Source organism: Lissotriton helveticus, chromosome 7, assembly GCF_964261635.1.
Source record: "Lissotriton helveticus chromosome 7, aLisHel1.1, whole genome shotgun sequence".
Lineage (NCBI taxonomy): Eukaryota > Metazoa > Chordata > Amphibia > Caudata > Salamandridae > Lissotriton > Lissotriton helveticus.
In genome coordinates, this window is record NC_136068.1 from 1,943,893,191 (window position 1) to 1,943,919,803 (window position 26,613).

Below are 26,613 nucleotides of genomic sequence, written 5' to 3' on the forward strand. Positions count from 1 at the left end.
TCATTCAAGTCATCTCCTCCTTGTGACAATATTTCATTATTGGTGCTGTCCATTTCAATCAATCTAATGGAATCATACAAGCCATCTCCTCCTTGTGACAATATTTCATTATTGGTGCTCTCAATTTCAATCAATGTAGTGGAATCATTCAAGTCATCTCCTTGTGACAATATTTCATTCTTGGTGCTGTCCATTTCAATCAATCTAATGGAATCATACAAGTCATGTCCTCCTTGTGACAATATTTCATTATTGGTGCTCTCAATTTCAATCAATGTAGTGGACAATTCAAAAGAAATTGCCACGGTCTCTTCATTGTGAGCCATTTTATTTTGAAATTGCTTGCTGTAAATTGCAGAAAAAAATAATCACTTTCATTTATCGTTTTTAGTAATACATAATATAAAACTAACTTCATCAAGTATTTAGTATAACAGAAGGACAGCAAATAAATAACAGAAAACATTTTTCAAATTATCTTCAAGTGTACAACATAGTTCCCCTTACAAATTAACAACTCACCTTTTTAAAAGTAGCAGAAGTGTTAGTACTGTGTAAATCAAACACCAGAAATTCACCACCAAAAATTCCTCACAAATGTACCTCAGACAGTAGTATCACAAAATGGCTGTGGTTTCCTCTCATTTGACATATATACATAACCAATTAACTTTCATCACACACAAATACAAAACCAAAGTAACATTTTAATTGGTTCTAAATTTCAACACTTTCAAATGTGTTTTCCCCATGCAATTTTCCATAGGACATTTACATACGTCTACAGCCTGAATGGCTGAACGGAATTACACCAAACTTGGCAAAATGGTACATCAAACCTAAGAGGTCAGGAAGGATCTACTATGCCCCCTTATGGTCATTTCCCCCTTCGCTTTGGCCTCCTCTTGTCTCTCAATCCTACCGAGGGACAAGATGGCGGCCGCTACGGACTGTTTGGAATGTTGACAGACGCCGGAGAACCAATCAGCTTCGCAAAGCTCCGTAACGCGAAAAGTACGCGAAGCGGAGCGCTGTTACAGATATATATCTTTTTTTCAACGTTAATTTCTCAAAATCCACTGGAGCACATATATTGAGACCTAGCAAAGGCACATCGGGCTACCAGTCCCTAATATTTTGCCAAGTTTCGTGCAAATCCATTCAGCCGTTCGATTATTATTATTTTGGTTTTTTTTTGCCCCGCGGGGCCCTTTTAAAACCTCCACATCAAACCTAGGGGGTCAGCGAGGATCTACTATGCCCCCTTATAGTTATTTCCCCCTTTGTTTTGACCTCCTCTTGTCTCTCGATCCTACCGAGAGACAAGATGGCGGCCGCTACGGACTGTTTGGAATGTTGACAGACGCCGGAGAACCAATCAGCTTCGCTTCACAAAGCTCCGTTGCGCGAAAAGTCCGCGAACCAGAGCGCTAACCGGTCCGCTGTTACAGATATATATCTTTTTTTAAACGTTAATTTCTCAAAATCCACTGGAGCACATATATTGAGACCTACAAAAGGCACATCGGGCTACCAGTCCCTACAATTTTGCCAAGTTTCGTGCAAATCCATTCAGCCGTTCGGGCTAAAAGTGAGGCCAACCGCCCTATGGAAAACTCAATGTTAAAAACACGTTTTGGGACCCCCCTTTTTTCTCGGCCCCCACTGGACGAACCCCCCCCAAATTTTCAAGGGCTGCTCAGAAACAAAATGTGCCATTTTCCTGAAAATTTCAGCCGATTCCGTCCACAAACGCCAAAGTTATTAGACATAGAATTTTCAAAAAACCCATAGAGAAAAAATCCTAACTATATATACCTACTGGCGACCGCCAGTAGGTAATATATATATATATATATATATATTACCTACTGGCGGTCGCCAGTAGGTAGTTATAGTTAGGATCGTTTTATCGTTTTCCATAGGGAATCCGCAACATTCTATTGGGAATAACTTTGGCGTCGAATGAGGGATCTGCCTGTAATTTTCCTTAACTTTGCCTCGCTGCGCTCCGCTCCTTCCCCGAAAGTTTCGGGGGGATCCGTCAATCGGGGGCCGAGATAAAAGGGGGGTCCCAAAACGTGTTTTCCCCATGTTAATTTCCATAGGGCGGTTGGACTCACTTTTAGCCCGAACGGCTGAATGGATTTCCACCAAACTTGGCTAAATTATAGGGACTGGTACCCCGATGTGCCTTTGCTATGTCTCAAGATATATGCTCCAGTGGTTTTTACGAAAATTAACTTTGAAAAAATATATATTGGGCTACATTGGGCTATATATATGTTAGAGCCCAAATGTAGCCCAAAGATGGCCACCAGAGACAAAAAAAAAACAAATGTAGGCCAAATATCAGCCAGATGTAGCCCAACTATAGCCCAATGACAGAATGTCCCAGAGTGTTCTAAAGAACAACTAGAGCGCTAACAGTCTTACTTATGACAAAAGTATGGCACACCTCAAGTCATCTTGATTGGAATAAAGTGTTAACACTTAAAACATTTAATTTGCAAAGGAACAAAATGAGGGGGTTCATTTTGCCATAGAAATTATGATTAGTGCTGAAGAAAGAAAAATTGGGGCACATTTTGAGTGACTTCTCAAATCCTCTTATATTTCATTAAAAAAATTCTGATATGCAGTCTCCCAAGATGGCCACCAGAGACAAAAGAGCCCAAATGTAGCCCAAATATCAGCCAGCTGTAGCCCAACTATAGCCCAATGACAGAATGGCCCAGAGTGTTCTAAAGAACAACTAGAACGCTAACAGTCTTACTTATGACAAAAGTATGGCACACCTGAAGTCATCTTGATTGGCATAAAGTGGTAACACTTAATACATTTCATTTGAAAAGAAACAAAATGAGGGGTTTCATTTTGCCATAGAAATGTTATATATATATATATATATTCACTGAAAAAACCACAAGTTACACACCAGTTATAGTTAGGAATTAGCATTTAAAAAACCTTTGAAATTCACTGAAAAAACCATAGGTTTCACACCAGTTATAGTTAGCTGGAAATTTTACTCGCATAAAACCATCGAAATTCCCACATTATAGTTAGTTGGACTCGCTATAACTTGCACGTCTGCAATGCACTGCTGATGACGTCACATATTACATCACTCTTGCATATATTTAAATATTTAAACATTACTCGCTAATATATGTGTTCACTAAGATACACTTAATAAGCCAGTTAACCAATCATTTTTTTTTTTTTAAAACACTGTCATGAGTGATGTAATATGTGATGTCATCAGCAGTGCATTGCAGACGTGCAAGTTATAGTGAGTCCAACTAACTATAACGTGGGAATTTCAATGGTTTTATGCAAGTAAAATTTCCAGCTAACTATAACTGGTGTGAAACCTATGGTTTTTTCAGTGAATATATATATATATATATCCACCAGCAGTATCCATGTGCGAGCGCGCACAAACAGGACCACGGACTCTGGATATAGCTGTTGCCAATATTCGTGCTTTATTCCAAAGTGAAAAGGTGCAGCCTCAGAAGTGTTTCGGACACGAACTGTGTCCTTGATCACTTGACGACGTAATCCAAAGCGGGAACTTTAAACACACACAGCACTTCCGGTAAGGTGATCGGCATGGTGATAAACAATGAAAAAATACTACACAATAGTATTGTATTTACAAAGGAAGACAAGGAAGTAGTCATCTCTTCTGTCCAGTTTGTCGCCTGGTGAGTAGTGCGGCTTCATTTCATTCTATACTTTTACCATATTCTCAGCATTGATATGATTTCTAACTTTGTGTACCATAATGTGCATTTTAAGACTTCTTTAACATCATAGTGTTTCACGCATTCTTAGCACTGATAAGGTTTCTCGCCAATGTGCCTCCTCTCATGTACAGTAAGATTTCCTTTCTCATTGAACCTTTTCCCACATGCACAGCATTGATGAGGTTTCTCACCTGTGTGTGTTCTCTCGTGACAAGTGAGAGTTCCTTTAATGCTAAAACGTTTCCCACATTCAATGCATTGATAAGGTTTCTCGCCTGTGTGTGTCCTCTGGTGGCAGAGGAGTCTCCTTTTCACATTGAACGTTTTCCCACATTCAGTGCATTGATAAGGTTTCTCACCTGTGTGTCTCCTCTCATGTACTTTAAGATTTCCTTTTTCACTGAACCTTTTCCCACATAAACAGCATTGATGAGGTTTCTCGCCTGTGTGTGTTCTCTCGTGATGAGTGAGATTAACTTTAGCACCAAAACGTTTCCCACATTCAATGCATGAATAAGGTTTCTCACCTGTGTGTGTCCTCTGGTGGCAGAGGAGTTTCCTTTTCACATTGAACGCTTTCCCACATTCAGTGCATTGATAAGGTGTCTCGCCTGTGTGTGTCCACTTGTGATCAGTGAGCCTTCCTTTGAAACTGAACCGTTCCCCACATTCAGAGCACGGATATGGTTTCTCACCTGTGTGTGTCCTCTGGTGTTCAACGAGAATTCCTTTCCTACTAAAACGTTTTCCACATTCTGAGCATTGATGAGGTTTCACCCCTGTATGCATCCTCTCGTGTACAGTAAGGGTTCCTTTCGCTCTGAACCTTTTCCCACATTCACTGCACTGATGTGGTTTCTCACCTGTGTGTATTCTCTGGTGCATTATAAGATCTGTTTTCTGCGCAAAGCATTTTTTGCATTCGGAGCACTGATATGGTTTTTCACCTGTGTGTACCCTCTGGTGAGTTGTAAGATGTGCTTTTGAAATAAAACTTTTCCCACATTCTGAGCACGGATATGGTTTTTCACCTGTGTGTACCCTCTGGTGAGTTGTAAGACCTGCTTTTGAAACGAATATTTTCCCACATTCTGAGCACGGATATGGCTTCTCACCTGTGTGTATCAGCTGGTGAGTTGTAAGACGTGCTTTTGAAATAAATCTTTTCCCACATTCTGAGCACGGATATGGTTTTTCACCTGTGTGTACCCTCTGGTGAGTTGTAAGACGTACTTTTGAAATAAATCTTTTCCCACATTCTGAGCACGGATATGGTTTTTCACCTGTGTGTATCCTCTGGTGAGTTGTAAGACGTGCTTGTGAAATAAATCTTTTCCCACATTCTGAGCACGGATATGGTTTTTCACCTGTGTGAATCCTCTGGTGATCAATAAGCTTACTTTTTTCATTGAACCTTTTCCCACATTCGCTGCATTGATAAGGTTTCTCCCCTGTGTGGCTCCTCAGATGAATTGTAAGCGCTTTTGTCGTACGGAACCATTTCCAACACTCCAGGCATTCATAAGGCTTCTCATCTATGTGTGTTTTATAATGAAGAACAAGAGCTGGTCTCCTACTGAACAATTTTCCACATTTGGAGCACTGATGAAGAGTTACTCCTGTATGTGTCCTGTGGTGCCTGATTAAGGTGTTCTTGTAGCTGAAGCATTTTCCACATTCAGTGCATTGATAGGGTTTCATGTCTGTGCGTGTTCTCTGGTGTGCAGAAAGATTTGTTTTCTGACTAAAGCTTTTCCGACATTTAGCGCACGGATAGGTTTTTCCCCTGTATATTTTCTCTCATGCGTACTAAAGCTTTGTCTCTGAGTGAAGCTTTTGCTACATCATCTTCAGTCATAAGGGTTCTCACCAGTATGTGTTCTCTCACATCTAGTAAGATTTCCTTGGTGGCTGAAGCTTTGATCACATTCATTGCACTGATAAGGCTTCTTGACTCTGTGCACTCTTTGATGCGAAGTTAAACTTATTTTTTGAATATGCCGTTTCATACATTCAATACATTGTTATGGGTTCTCTTTGTATGCATTCTTTGGTAAGAGAATTTCTTTTATTCAAAGTTGCCTCATAATTAGTGCTCTAATAAGGTTTCACTCCCAAATGAGTTCTCTGGTGCTGAGGGATCTTTCCAATTATGTATTTGTCACCTTTTGTATGTATGTACATTTTGTCTGCATGCAGTATCAGGTGGACATTTAAATGTGAATCAGGTTCCTAATTGGTATAGGTTCTTCTGATACACTGTTACACTTACACTTTATTGAAGCTATTTTCACATTTAGTACATTAATAGTGTTTATTCCAGATATGCATTCTTTTGTTGACGGAAAGAGTTTCGGTGTGACTGAAGCGTTTCAAAAATTCACTGCATTCATATTGATTATTGCTAATTTTTTCTGCAAATGCTCAACATTTGTTAACTATACTTGTCTTAGATATGATCGTTAATCCCAGTGTTTCTTCGTGAATAAAAACTTTATTACTCGGACCTAAACTTTGCTTCCAGATTTCCTTTGTGTGTCTGATGTGTAAGATGTCATATTCCTTTGACTTGTTGGGACATTGAATTGGTAAGGTCACTTTCTTTTTAGAATTAGGCTGCCAGCAGTATGAATCTTCAAAGCACTCAACAGGATGTTACTTGTTGCTTTTCAGCTCACACATCAGTCACCTATAAATTAAAAAGTGTCATAGTATTAGCTTTATTCATGTTAACACATCATTATCTACATGAAACAGTGTATTTTTTCACTGGCATTACAGAGATATATCTATTTTTACATGTTGTAAAAACCAAGGCTCTGAATTTCTGTGGATTCAGGATGCATGCAGACTATCTGTACCCCAGTAGCACCCAGTCATTGAGCTGCAGAGAATAAGAGACCGAAGACAGGATTGTGATTAGCCACGGATGCCTGAAGTCATCATCCCTTGGTTCTTACCAACACCACACAGGTAACACAGCAATCTCACAACTCCAGGTCACTGAGAGATTAAACCCAAACTCCTCCCTTCCACAGAACACTTCTGAAGTCAGAGGGGAAAACAACGACCTGGAGGAATTGTTTGATGAATTGTTCTCAAAGGAATGGGCATCACAGATTTTCTTGGGTAGTTTGCTCCTTGAAGGACAACTAATCTCTGTAGCCACTTTCCCAACCAGAGGACACAGAACACAAAGCTAGGGACCATCTTTCAAAAGATGCATAGATAGCAGAAGGAACAAACACTGGCCAAGCCTAAATATCACCCCTTTGAAAGGAATTAGCTGATATTTTGGCTTTAATAATGCTTGTTGCTGCAAAAAGAAAATAATAGTCCTGGCAAAGCCAATAGGTCTAGCTTTTTAATATTGAGTGACTATTAACTGATGGGAGACTTTTTGCGTGTTTCTGTGGGGTTATATGGAAGGGTGAATCATTGAATGCAGGGGAAGTGTCAGTGCGTGACTTTAGGGTAAATAAGTGGGAGTGCTTACTAAATTAGATAATCACTAACAGTTCTCTTTGAGGTAGTGTGGTTGAGGAGTTAGGCTTATCAGAGGGTGTGTTAAGCATTTGTTGTATTCACTCAGACAGGAGTGATAGCACATACTCAAGAGACAAATCCAGACGAGTTAGGTAAGTACAAACAAGCATTTGCAATGCAATAGATCTTGCAGTTCTGAATATTTGAGCTATTGGCGTTGCTAATAATAATGCAACATCAATAGCTCAAACTCTCAGGAATGCGAGACCTATTGCATTACAAAGCAATCGCGGCATTCTCGCTTTAGCTTTAAACATGTGAAGTGCGAGTGCTGCTGTCTATTTCCAATGCATTAGCTCTCCCATTACTGAAAGTTTGAGCTACTGGTGCTGCATTTTTATTAGCAACACCAATAGCTAGTGCCTAGGCCTAGTGCCTTCAGAGACACATTCAATCAGTTCATGGGAACAGAAGATAAACTGCGCTTGAGACCTGTTTGTGGAAACCCACAACACATGCTTGAGAAACAGCTGCTTTCAGATAAACATCCAGACCCTTATGTATGAAGGGCATGCTCCACCGTCGCATCACTTTTTTTTTACGCTGTGTGGAAAAGTAAATTTTGCCATGTTCTGTGTCCCTACGTGTTCCCCACCTTATGTTATATGTGCATGATCAATATGCATATGTATTCCCCTATGATCGATTAAAGACGCAATTACAGTTGTGTCCAACTCTAGTATGCCAGTTCCCAGTTCTCGTGAAAGCTACGAGTATTAGGCCTATGTAAAGCTATGTTGCCACGTTTCACAGTGTGCACGTTAAATTCAGTAAAAGTCCCCGTTTCTAGGCCTCAAAAGGGCCCGGACACCAGATTCAGCTCCTGTCTCCTGAACCCTCGCTGAGGAGCGATACAGCCCCCACCTGCATCCCTGACCCTTCACTTACTTCCTGCCTCACAGTGCCCGGCTCGGCCTGGCTCTGCCTGCCAGTCTGCCAAGAGTATATTATGATTCTAGTTATCAGTCCAGCCCTCCTTCTCTGCATTCCTAAGCTACTGAATCGCATCAATAGTTTCAGTCATCGTCTAGCCTTTACGTCTCCATGTAAGAGAAATACTGTATTAATGGTCATTTAATATTCCTCAACACGCACTACATGTAGAATAATGCATGCGCCAGTCTTAGAGTCTGTTAGCCTTTACCCTGATAACTTTTGGATTCTATCAACATGTTCTCTAAACATCAGATACTAGATAGTGTTTAGGTACATGTCTCTCTGACTCTCCAGACTTTAGTCTCCTCTTCTAGCGCAGAAGTCATAGCCCCCAGTTCCTCCTAGTAACACGTCATTGCCAGCTTGCGCGCACCTCTAGGTCAGAGGTCCCGGCTCCTTAGGTAGCCCCCTCCATGTTTCCGCCCCATTTATGACATATTCTGTTACGTTTACATCACATGTCTATGTATACGCCCTGTACACGCCTCTTGTTACACCTACTTACTGCCTTATCTTTCGCGACTGCTACGAACCCCGCCCACTGCTACGCCTACTGTATTCACTGTAATGCAATTGTTTTAGTATATATATGTTATGTACTGTTATTAAAGCTAGCGCGCTCATCCCAGATCCTGCCCCGGCAGCTGCCGGGCCCTGCCATCCTATTCCCGTGCAGGTTGTCCTGTTGCTGTCCTTTATGCTGTATTAAAACCTGCAAACTCAAGATACCTCGAATCTTGACTCTTATTTATTGAGCTATCTGCTATTGTATATCTAGTCAAAAATAGAACAGGTATTTAATTATTTATTTACCACAGCTGGGCGGTGTAAATAATGTGCCATATTGTCGGTTATTTACAAAGTAACGCATCTAGGCAGCTGTGTCACTTTGGAAAGCCCTGCGCTACATTTGACCTGCATCAGGTATAATGTATGCGCAGTGTGTGTTCCCACGAGAAAATGCCTCGTAGAAGTGGTGCAGTGAAATGTATGAGATTTCGCTGTGCCACTACTACGACTTGACTGCGTCACAATCGTTACACCTGCTTCAAGCAGGCATACGAAGTGATGCAGGTCTTTTCACATGGGACTCACCCACGCATAATGACACATTGCTGAAGTTGCGTCAGTTTTACAACAGACTCCAGCTATGTGTCATTTTTGCGCCACCCGATGTGTCAGGATTCCTGACGTATTTGTAAACCATTGTGCCATGAAGCCCCGTATTGTAAATATGATGCATCCATGGTGTCACCAAGAAGACGCTATGAAAAGTGACGCATCGCAGTTTTTGACCAGCGATGCGCCGTTTTTCATGAATGAGGCCCACAATCAGTTAATGGGAAGAGGAGAGAAACTGAGGCTGTGGCCTAGAGCGGGGAGACACAGCCAATACAAGCTTGAGAAGCAGCTGCCCTCGGCACACAATCATTTAATTGAAATAGAAGAAAAACTGCTATCATGATCGTCATGTTGAGGTTAACATATGGACATGAAGCAGCTACCTTCATTGACGCATTCATTCACTTCATGAGAACAGAAGAGAAACTGAATTTGTGGTCTTTATGTAGTGAGACACTTTCAACACATATGTGAGAAGTACCTGCCTCCAGAGACACATATGTAGTGAGACTCTTCTAATACATACATGAGAAGTAAGCTGCCTTCAGTGACACATTTAATACTGTCATGGAAACAGAAGAGAAACTGGGATTGCGACCTACATGTGGCAGTACAGTGCTAGCACATACATACTAAGCAGCTGCCTTCAGAGACACATTTAATACTGTCATGGAAACAGAAGAGAAACTGGGCTTGTGACCTACATGCAGCACTACAGTGCTAGCACATACATACTAAGCAGCTGCCTTCAGAGACACATTTAATACTGTCATGGAAACAGAAGAGAAACTGGGCTTGTGACCTACATGTAGCACTACAGTGCTAGCACATACATACTAAGCAGCTGCCTTCAGAGACACATTTAATACTGTCATGGAAACAGAAGAGAAACTGGGCTTGTGACCTACATGCAGCACTACAGTGCTAGCACATACATACTAAGCAGCTGCCTTCAGAGACACATTTAATACTGTCATGGAAACAGAAGAGAAACTGGGCTTGTGACCTACATGTAGCACTACAGTGCTAGCACATACATACTAAGCAGCTGCCTTCAGAGACACATTTAATACTGTCATGGAAACAGAAGAGAAACTGGGCTTGTGACCTACATGCAGCACTACAGTGCTAGCACATACATACTAAGCAGCTGCCTTCAGAGACACATTTAATACTGTCATGGAAACAGAAGAGAAACTGGGCTTGTGACCTACATGTAGCACTACAGTGCTAGCACATACATACTAAGCAGCTGCCTTCAGAGACACATTTAATACTGTCATGGAAACAGAAGAGAAACTGGGATTGCGACCTACATGTAGCACTACAGTGCTAGCACATACATACTAAGCAGCTGCCTTCAGAGACACATTTAATACTGTCATGGAAACAGAAGAGAAACTGGGCTTGTGACCTACATGTAGCACTACAGTGCTAGCACATACATACTAAGCAGCTGCCTTCAGAGACACATTTAATACTGTCATGGAAACAGAAGAGAAACTGGGCTTGTGACCTACACGTAGCACTACAGTGCTAGCACATACATACTAAGCAGCTGCCTTCAGAGACATATTTAATACTGTCATTGAAACAGAAGAGAAACTGGGCTTGTGACCTACATGTGGAAGTACAGTGCTAGCACATACATACTAAGCAGCTGCCTTCAGAGACACATTTAATACTGTCATGGAAACAGAAGAGAAACTGGGCTTGTGACCTACATGTGGAAGTACAGTGCTAGCACATACATACTAAGCAGCTGCCTTCAGAGACACATTTAATACTGTCATGGAAACAGAAGAGAAACTGGGCTTGTGACCTACATGTGGCAGTACAGTGCTAGCACATACATACTAAGCAGCTGCCTTCAGAGACACATTTAATACTGTCATGGAAACAGAATAGAAACCGGGCTTGTGACCTACATGTAGCAGTACAGTGCTAGCACATACATACTAAGCAGCTGCCTTCAGTGACACATTTAATACTGTCATGGAAACAGAATAGAAACTGGGTTTGTGACCTACATGTAGCCCTACAGTGCTAGCACATACATACTAAGCAGCTGCCTTCAGAGACACATTTAATACTGTCATGGAAACAGAATAGAAACTGGGCTTGTGACCTACATGTGGCCCTACAGTGCTAGCACATACATACTAAGCAGCTGCCTTCAGTGACACATTTAATACTGTCATGGAAACAGAAGAGAAACTGGGCTTGTGACCTACATGTAGCCCTACAGTGCTAGCACATACATACTAAGCAGCTGCCTTCAGTGACACATTTAATACTGTCATGGAAACAGAAGAGAAACTGGGCTTGTGACCTACATGTAGCCCTACAGTGCCAGCACATACATACTAAGCAAGCAGCTGCCTTCAGAGACACATTTAATACTGTCATGGAAACAGAAGAGAAACCGGGCTTGTGACCTACATGTGGCCCTACAGTGCTAGCACACACATACTAAGCAGCTGCCTTCAGTGACACATTTAATACTGTCATGGAAACAGAAGAGAAACTGGGCTTGTGGCCTACATGTGGCACTACAGTGCTAGCACATACATACTAAGCAGCTGCCTTCAGTGACACATTTAATACTGTCATGGAAACAGAAGAGAAACTGGGCTTGTGACCTACATGTAGCCCTACAGTGCTAGCACATACATACTAAGCAGCTGCCTTCAGTGACACATTTAATACTGTCATGGAAACAGAAGAGAAACTGGGCTTGTGACCTACATGTAGCCCTACAGTGCTAGCACACACATACTAAGCAGCTGCCTTCAGTGACACATTTAATACTGTCATGGAAACAGAAGAGAAACTGGGCTTGTGGCCTACATGTGGCACTACAGTGCTAGCACATACATACTAAGCAGCTGCCTTCAGTGACACATTTAATACTGTCATGGAAACAGAAGAGAAACTGGGCTTGTGACCTACATGTAGCCCTACAGTGCTAGCACATACATACTAAGCAGCTGCCTTCAGTGACACATTTAATACTGTCATGGAAACAGAAGAGAAACTGGGCTTGTGGCCTACATGTAGCCCTACAGTGCTAGCACATACATACTAAGCAGCTGCCTTCAGTGACACATTTAATACTGTCATGGAAACAGAAGAGAAACCGGGCTTGTGACCTACATGTGGCAGTACAGTGCTAGCACATACATACTAAGCAGCTGCCTTCAGTGACACATTTAATACTGTCATGGAAACAGAAGAGAAACTGGGCTTGTGACCTACATGTAGCCCTACAGTGCTAGCACATACATACTAAGCAGCTGCCTTCAGAGACACATTTAATACTGTCATGGAAACAGAAGAGAAACTGGGCGTGTGACCTCCATGTAGCACTACAGTGCTAGCACATACATACTAAGCAGCTGCCTTCAGTGACACATTTAATACTGTCATGGAAACAGAAGAGAAACTGGGCGTGTGACCTCCATGTAGCACTACAGTGCTAGCACATACATACTAAGCAGCTGCCTTCAGTGACACATTTAATACTGTCATGGAAACAGAAGAGAAACTGGGCGTGTGACCTCCATGTAGCACTACAGTGCTAGCACATACATACTAAGCAGCTGCCTTCAGAGACACATTTAATACTGTCATGGAAACAGAAGAGAAACTGGGCGTGTGACCTCCATGTAGCACTACAGTGCTAGCACATACATACTAAGCAGCTGCCTTCAGAGACACATTTAATACTGTCATGGAAACAGAAGAGAAACTGGGCGTGTGACCTCCATGTAGCCCTACAGTGCTAGCACATACATACTAAGCAGCTGCCTTCAGTGACACATTTAATACTGTCATGGAAACAGAAGAGAAACTGGGCGTGTGACCTCCATGTAGCACTACAGTGCTAGCACATACATACTAAGCAGCTGCCTTCAGAGACACATTTAATACTGTCATGGAAACAGAAGAGAAACTGGGCTTGTGACCTACACGTAGCAGTACAGTGCTAGCACATAAGCAGCTGCCTTCAGTGACACATTTAATACTGTCATGGAAACAGAAGAGAAACTGGGCTTGTGACCTACATGTGGCAGTACAGTGCTAGCACATACATACTAAGCAGCTGCCTTCAGAGACACATTTAATACTGTCATGGAAACAGAAGAGAAACCGGGCTTGTGACCTACATGTAGCCCTACAGTGCTAGCACATACATACTAAGCAGCTGCCTTCAGAGACACATTTAATACTGTCATGGAAACAGAAGAGAAACCGGGCTTGTGACCTACATGTAGCCCTACAGTGCTAGCACATACATACTAAGCAGCTGCCTTCAGAGACACATTTAATACTGTCATGGAAACAGAAGAGAAACCGGGCTTGTGACCTACATGTAGCCCTACAGTGCTAGCACATACATACTAAGCAGCTGCCTTCAGAGACACATTTAATACTGTCATGGAAACAGAAGAGAAACCGGGCTTGTGACCTACATGTAGCCCTACAGTGCTAGCACATACATACTAAGCAGCTGCCTTCAGTGACACATTTAATACTGTCATGGAAACAGAAGAGAAACTGGGCGTGTGACCTCCATGTAGCACTACAGTGCTAGCACATACATACTAAGCAGCTGCCTTCAGAGACACATTTAATACTGTCATGGAAACAGAAGAGAAACTGGGCTTGTGACCTACACGTAGCAGTACAGTGCTAGCACATAAGCAGCTGCCTTCAGTGACACATTTAATACTGTCATGGAAACAGAAGAGAAACTGGGCTTGTGACCTACATGTGGCAGTACAGTGCTAGCACATACATACTAAGCAGCTGCCTTCAGTGACACATTTAATACTGTCATGGAAACAGAAGAGAAACTGGGCTTGTGACCTACATCTGGCAGTACAGTGCTAGCACATACATACATGAGAAGTAAGCTGCCTTCAGTGACACATTTAATACTGTCATGGAAACAGAAGAGAAACTGGGCTTGTGACCTACATCTGGCAGTACAGTGCTAGCACATACATACATGAGAAGTAAGCTGCCTTCAGTGACACATTTAATACTGTCATGGAAACAGAAGAGAAACTGGGCTTGTGACCTACATGTGGCAGTACAGTGCCAGCACATACATACTAAGCAGCTGCCTTCAGTGACACATTTAATACTGTCATGGAAACAGAAGAGAAACTGGGCTTGTGACCTACATCTGGCAGTACAGTGCTAGCACATACATACTAAGCAGCTGCCTTCAGAGACACATTTAATACTGTCATGGAAACAGAAGAGAAACTGGGCTTGTGACCTACACGTAGCAGTACAGTGCTAGCACATAAGCAGCTGCCTTCAGTGACACATTTAATACTGTCATGGAAACAGAAGAGAAACTGGGCTTGTGACCTACATCTGGCAGTACAGTGCTAGCACATACATACATGAGAAGTAAGCTGCCTTCAGTGACACATTTAATACTGTCATGGAGACAGAAGAGAGACTGGGCTTGTGACCTACATGTGGCAGTACAGTGCTAGCACATACATACTAAGCAGCTGCCTTCAGTGACACATTTAATACTGTCATGGAGACAGAAGAGAGACTGGGCTTGTGGCCTACATGTAGCAGTACAGTGCTAGCACATACATACTAAGCAGCTGCCTTCAGTGACACATTTAATACTGTCATGGAAACAGAAGAGAGACTGGGCTTGTCACCTGCATGTGGCAGTACAGTGCTAGCACATACACACTAAGCAGCTGCCTTCAGTGACACATTTAATACTGTCATGGAAACAGAAGAGAAACTGGGCTTGTGGCCTACATGTGGCACTACAGTGCTAGCACATACATACTAAGCAGCTGCCTTCAGTGACACATTTAATACTGTCATGGAAACAGAAGAGAAACTGGGCTTGTGACCTACATGTAGCCCTACAGTGCTAGCACATACATACTAAGCAGCTGCCTTCAGTGACACATTTAATACTGTCATGGAAACAGAAGAGAAACTGGGCTTGTGACCTACATGTAGCCCTACAGTGCTAGCACACACATACTAAGCAGCTGCCTTCAGTGACACATTTAATACTGTCATGGAAACAGAAGAGAAACTGGGCTTGTGGCCTACATGTGGCACTACAGTGCTAGCACATACATACTAAGCAGCTGCCTTCAGTGACACATTTAATACTGTCATGGAAACAGAAGAGAAACTGGGCTTGTGACCTACATGTAGCCCTACAGTGCTAGCACATACATACTAAGCAGCTGCCTTCAGTGACACATTTAATACTGTCATGGAAACAGAAGAGAAACTGGGCTTGTGGCCTACATGTAGCCCTACAGTGCTAGCACATACATACTAAGCAGCTGCCTTCAGTGACACATTTAATACTGTCATGGAAACAGAAGAGAAACCGGGCTTGTGACCTACATGTGGCAGTACAGTGCTAGCACATACATACTAAGCAGCTGCCTTCAGTGACACATTTAATACTGTCATGGAAACAGAAGAGAAACTGGGCTTGTGACCTACATGTAGCCCTACAGTGCTAGCACATACATACTAAGCAGCTGCCTTCAGAGACACATTTAATACTGTCATGGAAACAGAAGAGAAACTGGGCGTGTGACCTCCATGTAGCACTACAGTGCTAGCACATACATACTAAGCAGCTGCCTTCAGTGACACATTTAATACTGTCATGGAAACAGAAGAGAAACTGGGCGTGTGACCTCCATGTAGCACTACAGTGCTAGCACATACATACTAAGCAGCTGCCTTCAGTGACACATTTAATACTGTCATGGAAACAGAAGAGAAACTGGGCGTGTGACCTCCATGTAGCACTACAGTGCTAGCACATACATACTAAGCAGCTGCCTTCAGAGACACATTTAATACTGTCATGGAAACAGAAGAGAAACTGGGCGTGTGACCTCCATGTAGCACTACAGTGCTAGCACATACATACTAAGCAGCTGCCTTCAGAGACACATTTAATACTGTCATGGAAACAGAAGAGAAACTGGGCGTGTGACCTCCATGTAGCCCTACAGTGCTAGCACATACATACTAAGCAGCTGCCTTCAGTGACACATTTAATACTGTCATGGAAACAGAAGAGAAACTGGGCGTGTGACCTCCATGTAGCACTACAGTGCTAGCACATACATACTAAGCAGCTGCCTTCAGAGACACATTTAATACTGTCATGGAAACAGAAGAGAAACTGGGCTTGTGACCTACACGTAGCAGTACAGTGCTAGCACATAAGCAGCTGCCTTCAGTGACACATTTAATACTGTCATGGAAACAGAAGAGAAACTGGGCTTGTGACCTACATGTGGCAGTACAGTGCTAGCACATACATACTAAGCAGCTGCCTTCAGAGACACATTTAATACTGTCATGGAAACAGAAGAGAAACCGGGCTTGTGACCTACATGTAGCCCTACAGTGCTAGCACATACATACTAAGCAGCTGCCTTCAGAGACACATTTAATACTGTCATGGAAACAGAAGAGAAACCGGGCTTGTGACCTACATGTAGCCCTACAGTGCTAGCACATACATACTAAGCAGCTGCCTTCAGAGACACATTTAATACTGTCATGGAAACAGAAGAGAAACCGGGCTTGTGACCTACATGTAGCCCTACAGTGCTAGCACATACATACTAAGCAGCTGCCTTCAGTGACACATTTAATACTGTCATGGAAACAGAAGAGAAACTGGGCGTGTGACCTCCATGTAGCACTACAGTGCTAGCACATACATACTAAGCAGCTGCCTTCAGAGACACATTTAATACTGTCATGGAAACAGAAGAGAAACTGGGCTTGTGACCTACACGTAGCAGTACAGTGCTAGCACATAAGCAGCTGCCTTCAGTGACACATTTAATACTGTCATGGAAACAGAAGAGAAACTGGGCTTGTGACCTACATGTGGCAGTACAGTGCTAGCACATACATACTAAGCAGCTGCCTTCAGTGACACATTTAATACTGTCATGGAAACAGAAGAGAAACTGGGCTTGTGACCTACATCTGGCAGTACAGTGCTAGCACATACATACATGAGAAGTAAGCTGCCTTCAGTGACACATTTAATACTGTCATGGAAACAGAAGAGAAACTGGGCTTGTGACCTACATCTGGCAGTACAGTGCTAGCACATACATACATGAGAAGTAAGCTGCCTTCAGTGACACATTTAATACTGTCATGGAAACAGAAGAGAAACTGGGCTTGTGACCTACATGTGGCAGTACAGTGCCAGCACATACATACTAAGCAGCTGCCTTCAGTGACACATTTAATACTGTCATGGAAACAGAAGAGAAACTGGGCTTGTGACCTACATCTGGCAGTACAGTGCTAGCACATACATACTAAGCAGCTGCCTTCAGAGACACATTTAATACTGTCATGGAAACAGAAGAGAAACTGGGCTTGTGACCTACACGTAGCAGTACAGTGCTAGCACATAAGCAGCTGCCTTCAGTGACACATTTAATACTGTCATGGAAACAGAAGAGAAACTGGGCTTGTGACCTACATCTGGCAGTACAGTGCTAGCACATACATACATGAGAAGTAAGCTGCCTTCAGTGACACATTTAATACTGTCATGGAAACAGAAGAGAAACTGGGCTTGTGACCTACATGTGGCAGTACAGTGCTAGCACATACATACTAAGCAGCTGCCTTCAGTGACACATTTAATACTGTCATGGAGACAGAAGAGAGACTGGGCTTGTGGCCTACATGTAGCAGTACAGTGCTAGCACATACATACTAAGCAGCTGCCTTCAGTGACACATTTAATACGGTCATGGAAACAGAAGAGAAACTGGGCTTGTGACCTACATGTGGCCCTACAGTGCTAGCACATACATACTAAGCAGCTGCCTTCAGAGACACATTTAATACTGTCATGGAAACAGAAGAGAAACTGGGCTTGTGACCTACATGTAGCCCTACAGTGCTAGCACATACATACTAAGCAGCTGCCTTCAGAGACACATTTAATACTGTCATGGAAACAGAAGAGAAACTGGGCTTGTGACCTACATGTAGCCCTACAGTGCTAGCACATACATACTAAGCAGCTGCCTTCAGTGACACATTTAATACTGTCATGGAAACAGAAGAGAAACTGGGCTTGTGACCTACATGTGGCCCTACAGTGCTAGCACATACATACTAAGCAGCTGCCTTCAGAGACACATTTAATACTTTCATGGAAACAGAAGAGAAACTGGGCTTGTGACCTACATGTGGCACTACAGTGCTAGCACATACATACTAAGCAGCTGCCTTCAGAGACACATTTAATACTTTCATGGAAACAGAAGAGAAACTGGGCTTGTGACCTACATGTGGCACTACAGTGCTAGCACATACATACTAAGCAGCTGCCTTCAGAGACACATTTAATACTGTCATGGAAACAGAAGAGAAACTGGGCTTGTGACCTACATGTAGCCCTACAGTGCTAGCACATACATACTAAGCAGCTGCCTCCAGAGACACATTTAATACTGTCATGGAAACAGAAGAGAAACTGGGCTTGTGACCTACATGTAGCCCTACAGTGCTAGCACATACATACTAAGCAGCTGCCTTCAGAGACACATTTAATACTGTCATGGAAACAGAAGAGAAACTGGGCTTGTGACCTACATTTGGCACTACAGTGCTAGCACATACATACTAAGCAGCTGCCTTCAGAGACACATTTAATACTGTCATGGAAACAGAAGAGAAAGTGGGCTTGCGACCTACATGTAGCACTACAGTGCTAGCACATACATACTAAGCAGCTGCCTTCAGAGACACATTTAATACTGTCATGGAAACAGAAGAGAAACTGGGCTTGTGGCCTACATGTAGCACTACAGTGCTAGCACATACATACTAAGCAGCTGCCTTCAGAGACACATTTAATACTGTCATGGAAACAGTAGAGAAACTGGGCTTGTGACCTACATGTAGCACTCCAGTGCTAGCACATACATACTAAGCAGCTGCCTTCAGTGACACATATAATACTGTCATTGAAACAGAAGAGAGACTGGGCTTGTGACCTGCATGTAGCACTCCAGTGCTAGCACATACATACTAAGCAGCTGCCTTCAGAGACACATTTAATACTGTCATGGAAACAGAAGAGAAACTGGGTTTGTGGCCTACATGTGGCAGTACAGTGCTAGCACATACATACTAAGCAGCTGCCTTCAGAGACACATTTAATACTGTCATGGAAACAGAAGAGAAACTGGGTTTGTGGCCTACACGTAGCAGTACAGTGCTAGCACATACATACTAAGCAGCTGCCTTCAGAGACACATTTAATACTGTCATGGAAACAGAAGAGAAACTGGGTTTGTGGCCTACATGTGGCAGTACAGTGCTAGCACATACATACTAAGCAGCTGCCTTCAGTGACACATTTAATACTGTCATGGAAACAGAAGAGAGACTGGGCTTGTGGCCTACATGAGGCACTCCAGTGCTAGCACATACATGCTAAGCAGCTGCCTTCAGAGACACATTTAATACTGTCATGGAAACAGAAGAGAAACTGGGCTTGTGACCTACATGTGGCAGTACAGTGCTAGCACATACATACATGAGAAGTAAGCTGCCTTCAGAGACACATTTAATACTTTCATGGAAACAGAAGAGAAACTGGGCTTGTGACCTACATGAGGCACTCCAGTGCTAGCACATACATGCTAAGCAGCTGCCTTCAGAGACACATTTAATACTGTCATGGAAACAGAAGAGAAACTGGGCTTGTGACCTACATGTGGCACTACAGCGCTAGCACATACATACTAAGCAGCTGCCTTCAGAGACACATTTAATACTGTCATGGAAACAGAAGAGAGACTGGGCTTGTGGCCTACATGAGGCACTCCAGTGCTAGCACATACATGCTAAGCAGCTGCCTTCAGAGACACATTTAATACTGTCATGGAAACAGAAGAGAAACTGGGCTTGTGACCTACATGTGGCAGTACAGTGCTAGCACATACATACATGAGAAGTAAGCTGCCTTCAGAGACACATTTAATACTTTCATGGAAACAGAAGAGAAACTGGGCTTGTGACCTACACGTAGCAGTACAGTGCTAGCACATAAGCAGCTGCCTTCAGAGACACATTTAATACTGTCATGGAAACAGAAGAGAAACTGGGCTTGTAACCTACATGTAGCAGTACAGTGCTAGCACATACATACTAAGCAGCTGCCTTCAGTGACACATTTAAAACTGTCATGGAAACAGAAGAGAAACTGGGCTTGTGACCTACACGTAGCAGTACAGTGCTAGCACATTAGCAGCTGCCTTCAGAGACACATTTAATACTGTCATGGAAACAGAAGAGAAACTGGGCTTGTGACCTACATGTGGCAGTACAGTGCTAGCACATACATACTAAGCAGCTGCCTTTAGAGACACATTTAATACTGTCATGGAAACAGAAGAGAAACTGGGCTTGTGACCTACATGTGGCACTACAGTGCTAGCACACACATACTAAGCAGCTGCCTTCAGAGACACATTTAATACTGTCATGGAAACAGAAGAGAAACTGGGCTTGCGACCTACAAGTAGCACTACAGTGCTAGCACATACATACTAAGCAGCTGCCTTCAGAGACACATTTAATACTGTCATGGAAACAGAAGAGAAACTGGGCTTGTGACCTACATGTGGCAGTACAGTGCTAGCACATACATGCTAAGCAGCTGCCTTCAGAGACACATTTAATACTGTCATGGAAACAGAAGAGAAACTGGGCTTGTGGCCTACATGTGGCACTACAGTGCTAGCACATACATACTAAGCAGCTGCCTTCAGAGACGCATTTAATACTGTCATGGAAACAGAAGATAAACTGGGCTTGTGACCTACATGTAGCACTACAGTGCTAGCACCTACATGCTAAGCAGCTGCCTTCAGAGACACATTTAATACTGTCATGGAAACAGAAGAGAAACTGGGCTTGTGACCTACATGTAGCACTACAGTGCTAGCACATACATACTAAGCAGCTGCCTTCAGAGACACATTTAATACTGTCATGGAAACAGAAGAGAAACTGGGCTTGTCACCTGCATGTAGCAGTACAGTGCTAGCACATACATACTAAGCAGCTGCCTTCAGTGACACATTTAATACTGTCATGGAAACAGAAGAGAAACTGGGCTTGTGGCCTATATGTGGCACTACAGTGCTAGCACATACATACTAAGCAGCTGCCTTCAGAGACACATTTAATACTGTCATGGAAACAGAAGAGAAACTGGGCTTGTGACCTACATGTAGCACTACAGTGCTAGCACCTACATGCTAAGCAGCTGCCTTCAGAGACACATTTAATACTGTCATGGAAACAGAAGAGAAACTGGGCTTGTGACCTACATGTAGCACTACAGCGCTAGCACATACATACTAAGCAGCTGCCTTCAGAGACACATTTAATATTGTCATGGAAACAGAAGAGAAACTGGGCTTGTGACCTACATGTGGCAGTACAGCGCTAGCACATACATACTAAGCAGCTGCCTTCAGTGACACATTTAATACTGTCATGGAAACAGAAGAGAAACTGGGCTTGTCACCTGCATGTAGCAGTACAGTGCTCGCACATACATACTAAGCAGCTGCCTTCAGAGACACATTTAATACTGTGATGGAAACAGAAGAGAAACTGGGCTTGTGGCCTACATGTAGCACTACAGTGCTAGCACATACATACTAAGCAGCTGCCTTCAGAGACACATTTAATACTGTCATGGAAACAGAAGAGAAACTGGGCTTGTGACCTCCATGTAGCACTACAGTGCTAGCACATACATACTAAGCAGCTGCCTTCAGAGACACATTTAATACTGTCATGGAAACAGAAGAGAAACTGGGCTTGTGACCTACATGTGGCAGTACAGTGCTAGCACATACATACTAAGCAGCTGCCTTCAGTGACACATTTAATACTGTCATGGAAACAGAAGAGAGACTGGGCTTGTGACCTGCATGTAGCAGTACAGTGCTAGCACATACATACTAAGCAGCTGCCTTCAGAGACACATTTAATACTGTCATGGAAACAGAAGAGAGACTGGGCTTGTGACCTGCATGTAGCACTCCAGTGCTAGCACATACATACTAAGCAGCTGCCTTCAGTGACACATATAATAATGTCATGGAAACAGAGGAGAGACTGGGCTTGTGACCTGCATGTAGCACTCCAGTGCTAGCACATACATACTAAGCAGCTGCCTTCAGTGACACATTTAATACTGTCATGAAAACAGAAGAGAAACTGGGCTTGTGACCTACACGTAGCACTACAGTGCTAGCACATACATACTAAGCAGCTGCCTTCAGAGACACATTTAATACTGTCATGGAAACAGAAGAGAAACTGGGCTTGTGACCTACATGTAGCACTACAGTGCTAGCACATACATACTAAGCAGCTGCCTTCAGAGACACATTTAATACTGTCATGGAAACAGAAGAGAAACTGGGCTTGTGACCTACATGTAGCAGTACAGTGCTAGCACATACATACTAAGCAGCTGCCTTCAGTGACACATATAATACTGTCATGGAAACAGAAGAGAGACTGGGCTTGTGACCTACATGTGGCACTACAGTGCTAGAACATACATACTAAGCAGCTGCCTTCAGAGACACATTTAATACTGTCATGGAAACAGTAGAGAAACTGGGCTTGTGGCCTACATGTAGCACTCCAGTGCTAGCACATACATACTAAGCAGCTGCCTTCAGTGACACATATAATACTGTCATTGAAACAGAAGAGAGACTGGGCTTGTGACCTGCATGTAGCACTCCAGTGCTAGCACATACATACTAAGCAGCTGCCTTCAGAGACACATTTAATACTGTCATGGAAACAGAAGAGAAACTGGGCTTGTGACCTACATGTGGCACTACAGTGCTAGCACACACATACTAAGCAGCTGCCTTCAGAGACACATTTAATACTGTCATGGAAACAGAAGAGAGACTGGGCTTGTGACCTACATGTAGCAGTACAGTGCCCTACATGTAGCAGTACAGTGCTAGCACATACATACTAAGCAGCTGCCTTCAGAGACACATTTAATACTGTCATGGAAACAGAAGAGAAACTGGGCTTGTGACCTACATGTAGCAGTACAGTGCTAGCACATACATACTAAGCAGCTGCCTTCAGTGACACATTTAATACTGTCATGGAAACAGAAGACAAACTGGGCTTGTGACCTCCATGTAGCACTACAGTGCTAGCACATACATACTAAGCAGCTGCCTTCAGTGACACATTTAATACTGTCATGGAAACAGAAGAGAGACTGGGCTTGTGACCTACATGTAGCACTACAGTGCTAGCACATACATACTAAGCAGCTGCCTTCAGAGACACATTTAATACTGTCATGGAAACAGAAGAGAAACTGGGCTTGTGACCTCCATGTAGCACTACAGTGCTAGCACATACATACTAAGCAGCTGCCTTTAGAGACACATTTAATACTGTCATGGAAACAGAAGAGAAACTGGGCTTGTGGCCTACATGTAGCACTCCAGTGCTAGCACATACATACTAAGCAGCTGCCTTCAGAGACACATTTAATACTGTCATGGAAACAGAAGAGAAACTGGGCTTGTGACCTACATGTAGCAGTACAGTGCTAGCACATACATACTAAGCAGCTGCCTTCAGTGACACATTTAATACTGTCATGGAAACAGAAGAGAGACTGGGCTTGTCACCTACATGTGGCACTACAGTGCTAGCACATACATACTAAGCAGCTGCCTTCAGTGACACATTTAATACTGTCATGGAAACAGAAGAGAGACTGGGCTTGTCACCTGCATGTAGCAGTACAGTGCTCGCACATACATACTAAGCAGCTGCCTTCAGTGACACATTTAATACTGTCATGGAAACAGAAGAGAGACTGGGCTTGTCACCTGCATGTAGCACTACAGTGCTAGCACATACATACTAAGCAGCTGCCTTCAGAGACACATTTAATACTGTCATGGAAACAGAAGAGAGACTGGGCTTGTGACCTGCATGTAGCACTACAGTGCTAGCACATACACACTAAGCAGCTGCCTTCAGAGACACATTTAATACTGTCATGGAAACAGAAGAGAAACTGGGCTTGTGACCTACGTGTAGCAGTACAGTGCTAGCACATAAGCAGCTGCCTTCAGAGACACATTTAATACTGTCATGGAAACAGAAGAGAAACTGGGCTTGTGGCCTACATGTAGCACTACAGTGCTAGCACATACATACTAAGCAGCTGCCTTCAATGACACATTTAATACTGTCATGGAAACAGAAGAGAGACTGGGCTTGTGACCTACATGTAGCACTACAGTGCTAGCACATACATACTAAGCAGCTGCCTTCAGTGACACATTTAATACTGTCATGGAAACAGAAGAGAGACTGGGCTTGTGACCTACATGTAGCACTACAGTGCTAGCACATACATACTAAGCAGCTGCCTTCAGAGACACATTTAATACTGTCATGGAAACAGAAGAGAAACTGGGCTTGTGACCTACATGTAGCAGTACAGTGCTCGCACATACATACTAAGCAGCTGCCTTCAGAGACACATTTAATACTGTCATGGAAACAGAAGAGAAACTGGGCTTGTGGCCTACATGTAGCACTACAGTGCTAGCACATACATACTAAGCAGCTGCCTTCAATGACACATTTAATACTGTCATGGAAACAGAAGAGAGACTGGGCTTGTGACCTACATGTAGCACTACAGTGCTAGCACATACATACTAAGCAGCTGCCTTTAGAGACACATTTAATACTGTCATGGAAACAGAAGAGAAACTGGGCTTGTGACCTACATGTAGCACTCCAGTGCTAGCACATACATACTAAGCAGCTGCCTTCAGTGACACATTTAATACTGTCATGGAAACAGAAGAGAAACTGGGCTTGCGACCTACATGTAGCACTCCAGTGCTAGCACATACATACTAAGCAGCTGCCTTCAGAGACACATTTAATACTGTCATGGAAACAGAAGAGAGACTGGGCTTGTCACCTGCATGTAGCAGTACAGTGCTCGCACATACATACTAAGCAGCTGCCTTCAGTGACACATTTAATACTGTCATGGAAACAGAAGAGAGACTGGGCTTGTCACCTGCATGTAGCACTACAGTGCTAGCACATACATACTAAGCAGCTGCCTTCAGAGACACATTTAATACTGTCATGGAAACAGAAGAGAAACTGGGCTTGTGACCTACATGTAGCACTACAGTGCTAGCACATACATACTAAGCAGCTGCCTTCAGAGACACATTTAATACTGTCATGGAAACAGAAGAGAAACTGGGCTTGTGACCTACATGAGGCACTCCAGTGCCAGCACATACATACTAAGCAGCTGCCTTCAGAGACACATTTAATACTGTCATGGAAACAGAAGAGAAACTGGGCTTGTGGCCTACATGTAGCACTCCAGTGCTAGCACATACATACTAAGCAGCTGCCTTCAGAGACACATTTAAAACTGTCATGGAAACAGAAGAGAAACTGGGCTTGTGACCTACATGTAGCAGTACAGTGCCAGCACATACATACTAAGCAGCTGCCTTCAGAGACACATTTAATACTGTCATGGAAACAGAAGAGAAACTGGGCTTGTGACCTACATGTAGCAGTACAGTGCTCGCACATACATACTAAGCAGCTGCCTTCAGAGACACATTTAATACTGTCATGGAAACAGAAGAGAAACTGGGCTTGTGGCCTACATGTAGCACTACAGTGCTAGCACATACATACTAAGCAGCTGCCTTCAATGACACATTTAATACTGTCATGGAAACAGAAGAGAGACTGGGCTTGTGACCTACATGTAGCACTACAGTGCTAGCACATACATACTAAGCAGCTGCCTTTAGAGACACATTTAATACTGTCATGGAAACAGAAGAGAAACTGGGCTTGTGACCTACATGTAGCACTCCAGTGCTAGCACATACATACTAAGCAGCTGCCTTCAGTGACACATTTAATACTGTCATGGAAACAGAAGAGAAACTGGGCTTGCGACCTACATGTAGCACTCCAGTGCTAGCACATACATACTAAGCAGCTGCCTTCAGAGACACATTTAATACTGTCATGGAAACAGAAGAGAAACTGGGCTTGTGGCCTACATGTAGCACTACAGTGCTAGCAC

The 26,613-nt window shown here is 43.2% G+C and overlaps 1 protein-coding gene across 1 annotated transcript in view; it reads right to left on the reverse strand.

Moving 5' to 3' along the window:
- Positions 1–3,401: 3,401 nt before the first annotated feature.
- LOC144770956 (uncharacterized) overlaps positions 3,402–26,613 on the reverse strand; it is a 60,910-nt gene continuing 37,698 nt past the window's right edge. Inside the window, exon 3 of the mRNA XM_078655803.1 lies at positions 3,402–6,444. Coding sequence (XP_078511929.1) covers positions 3,840–5,456 — 1,617 coding nt within the window. The 5' untranslated portion in view covers positions 5,457–6,444 and the 3' untranslated portion in view covers positions 3,402–3,839. The remainder of the gene's footprint in view (positions 6,445–26,613) is intronic.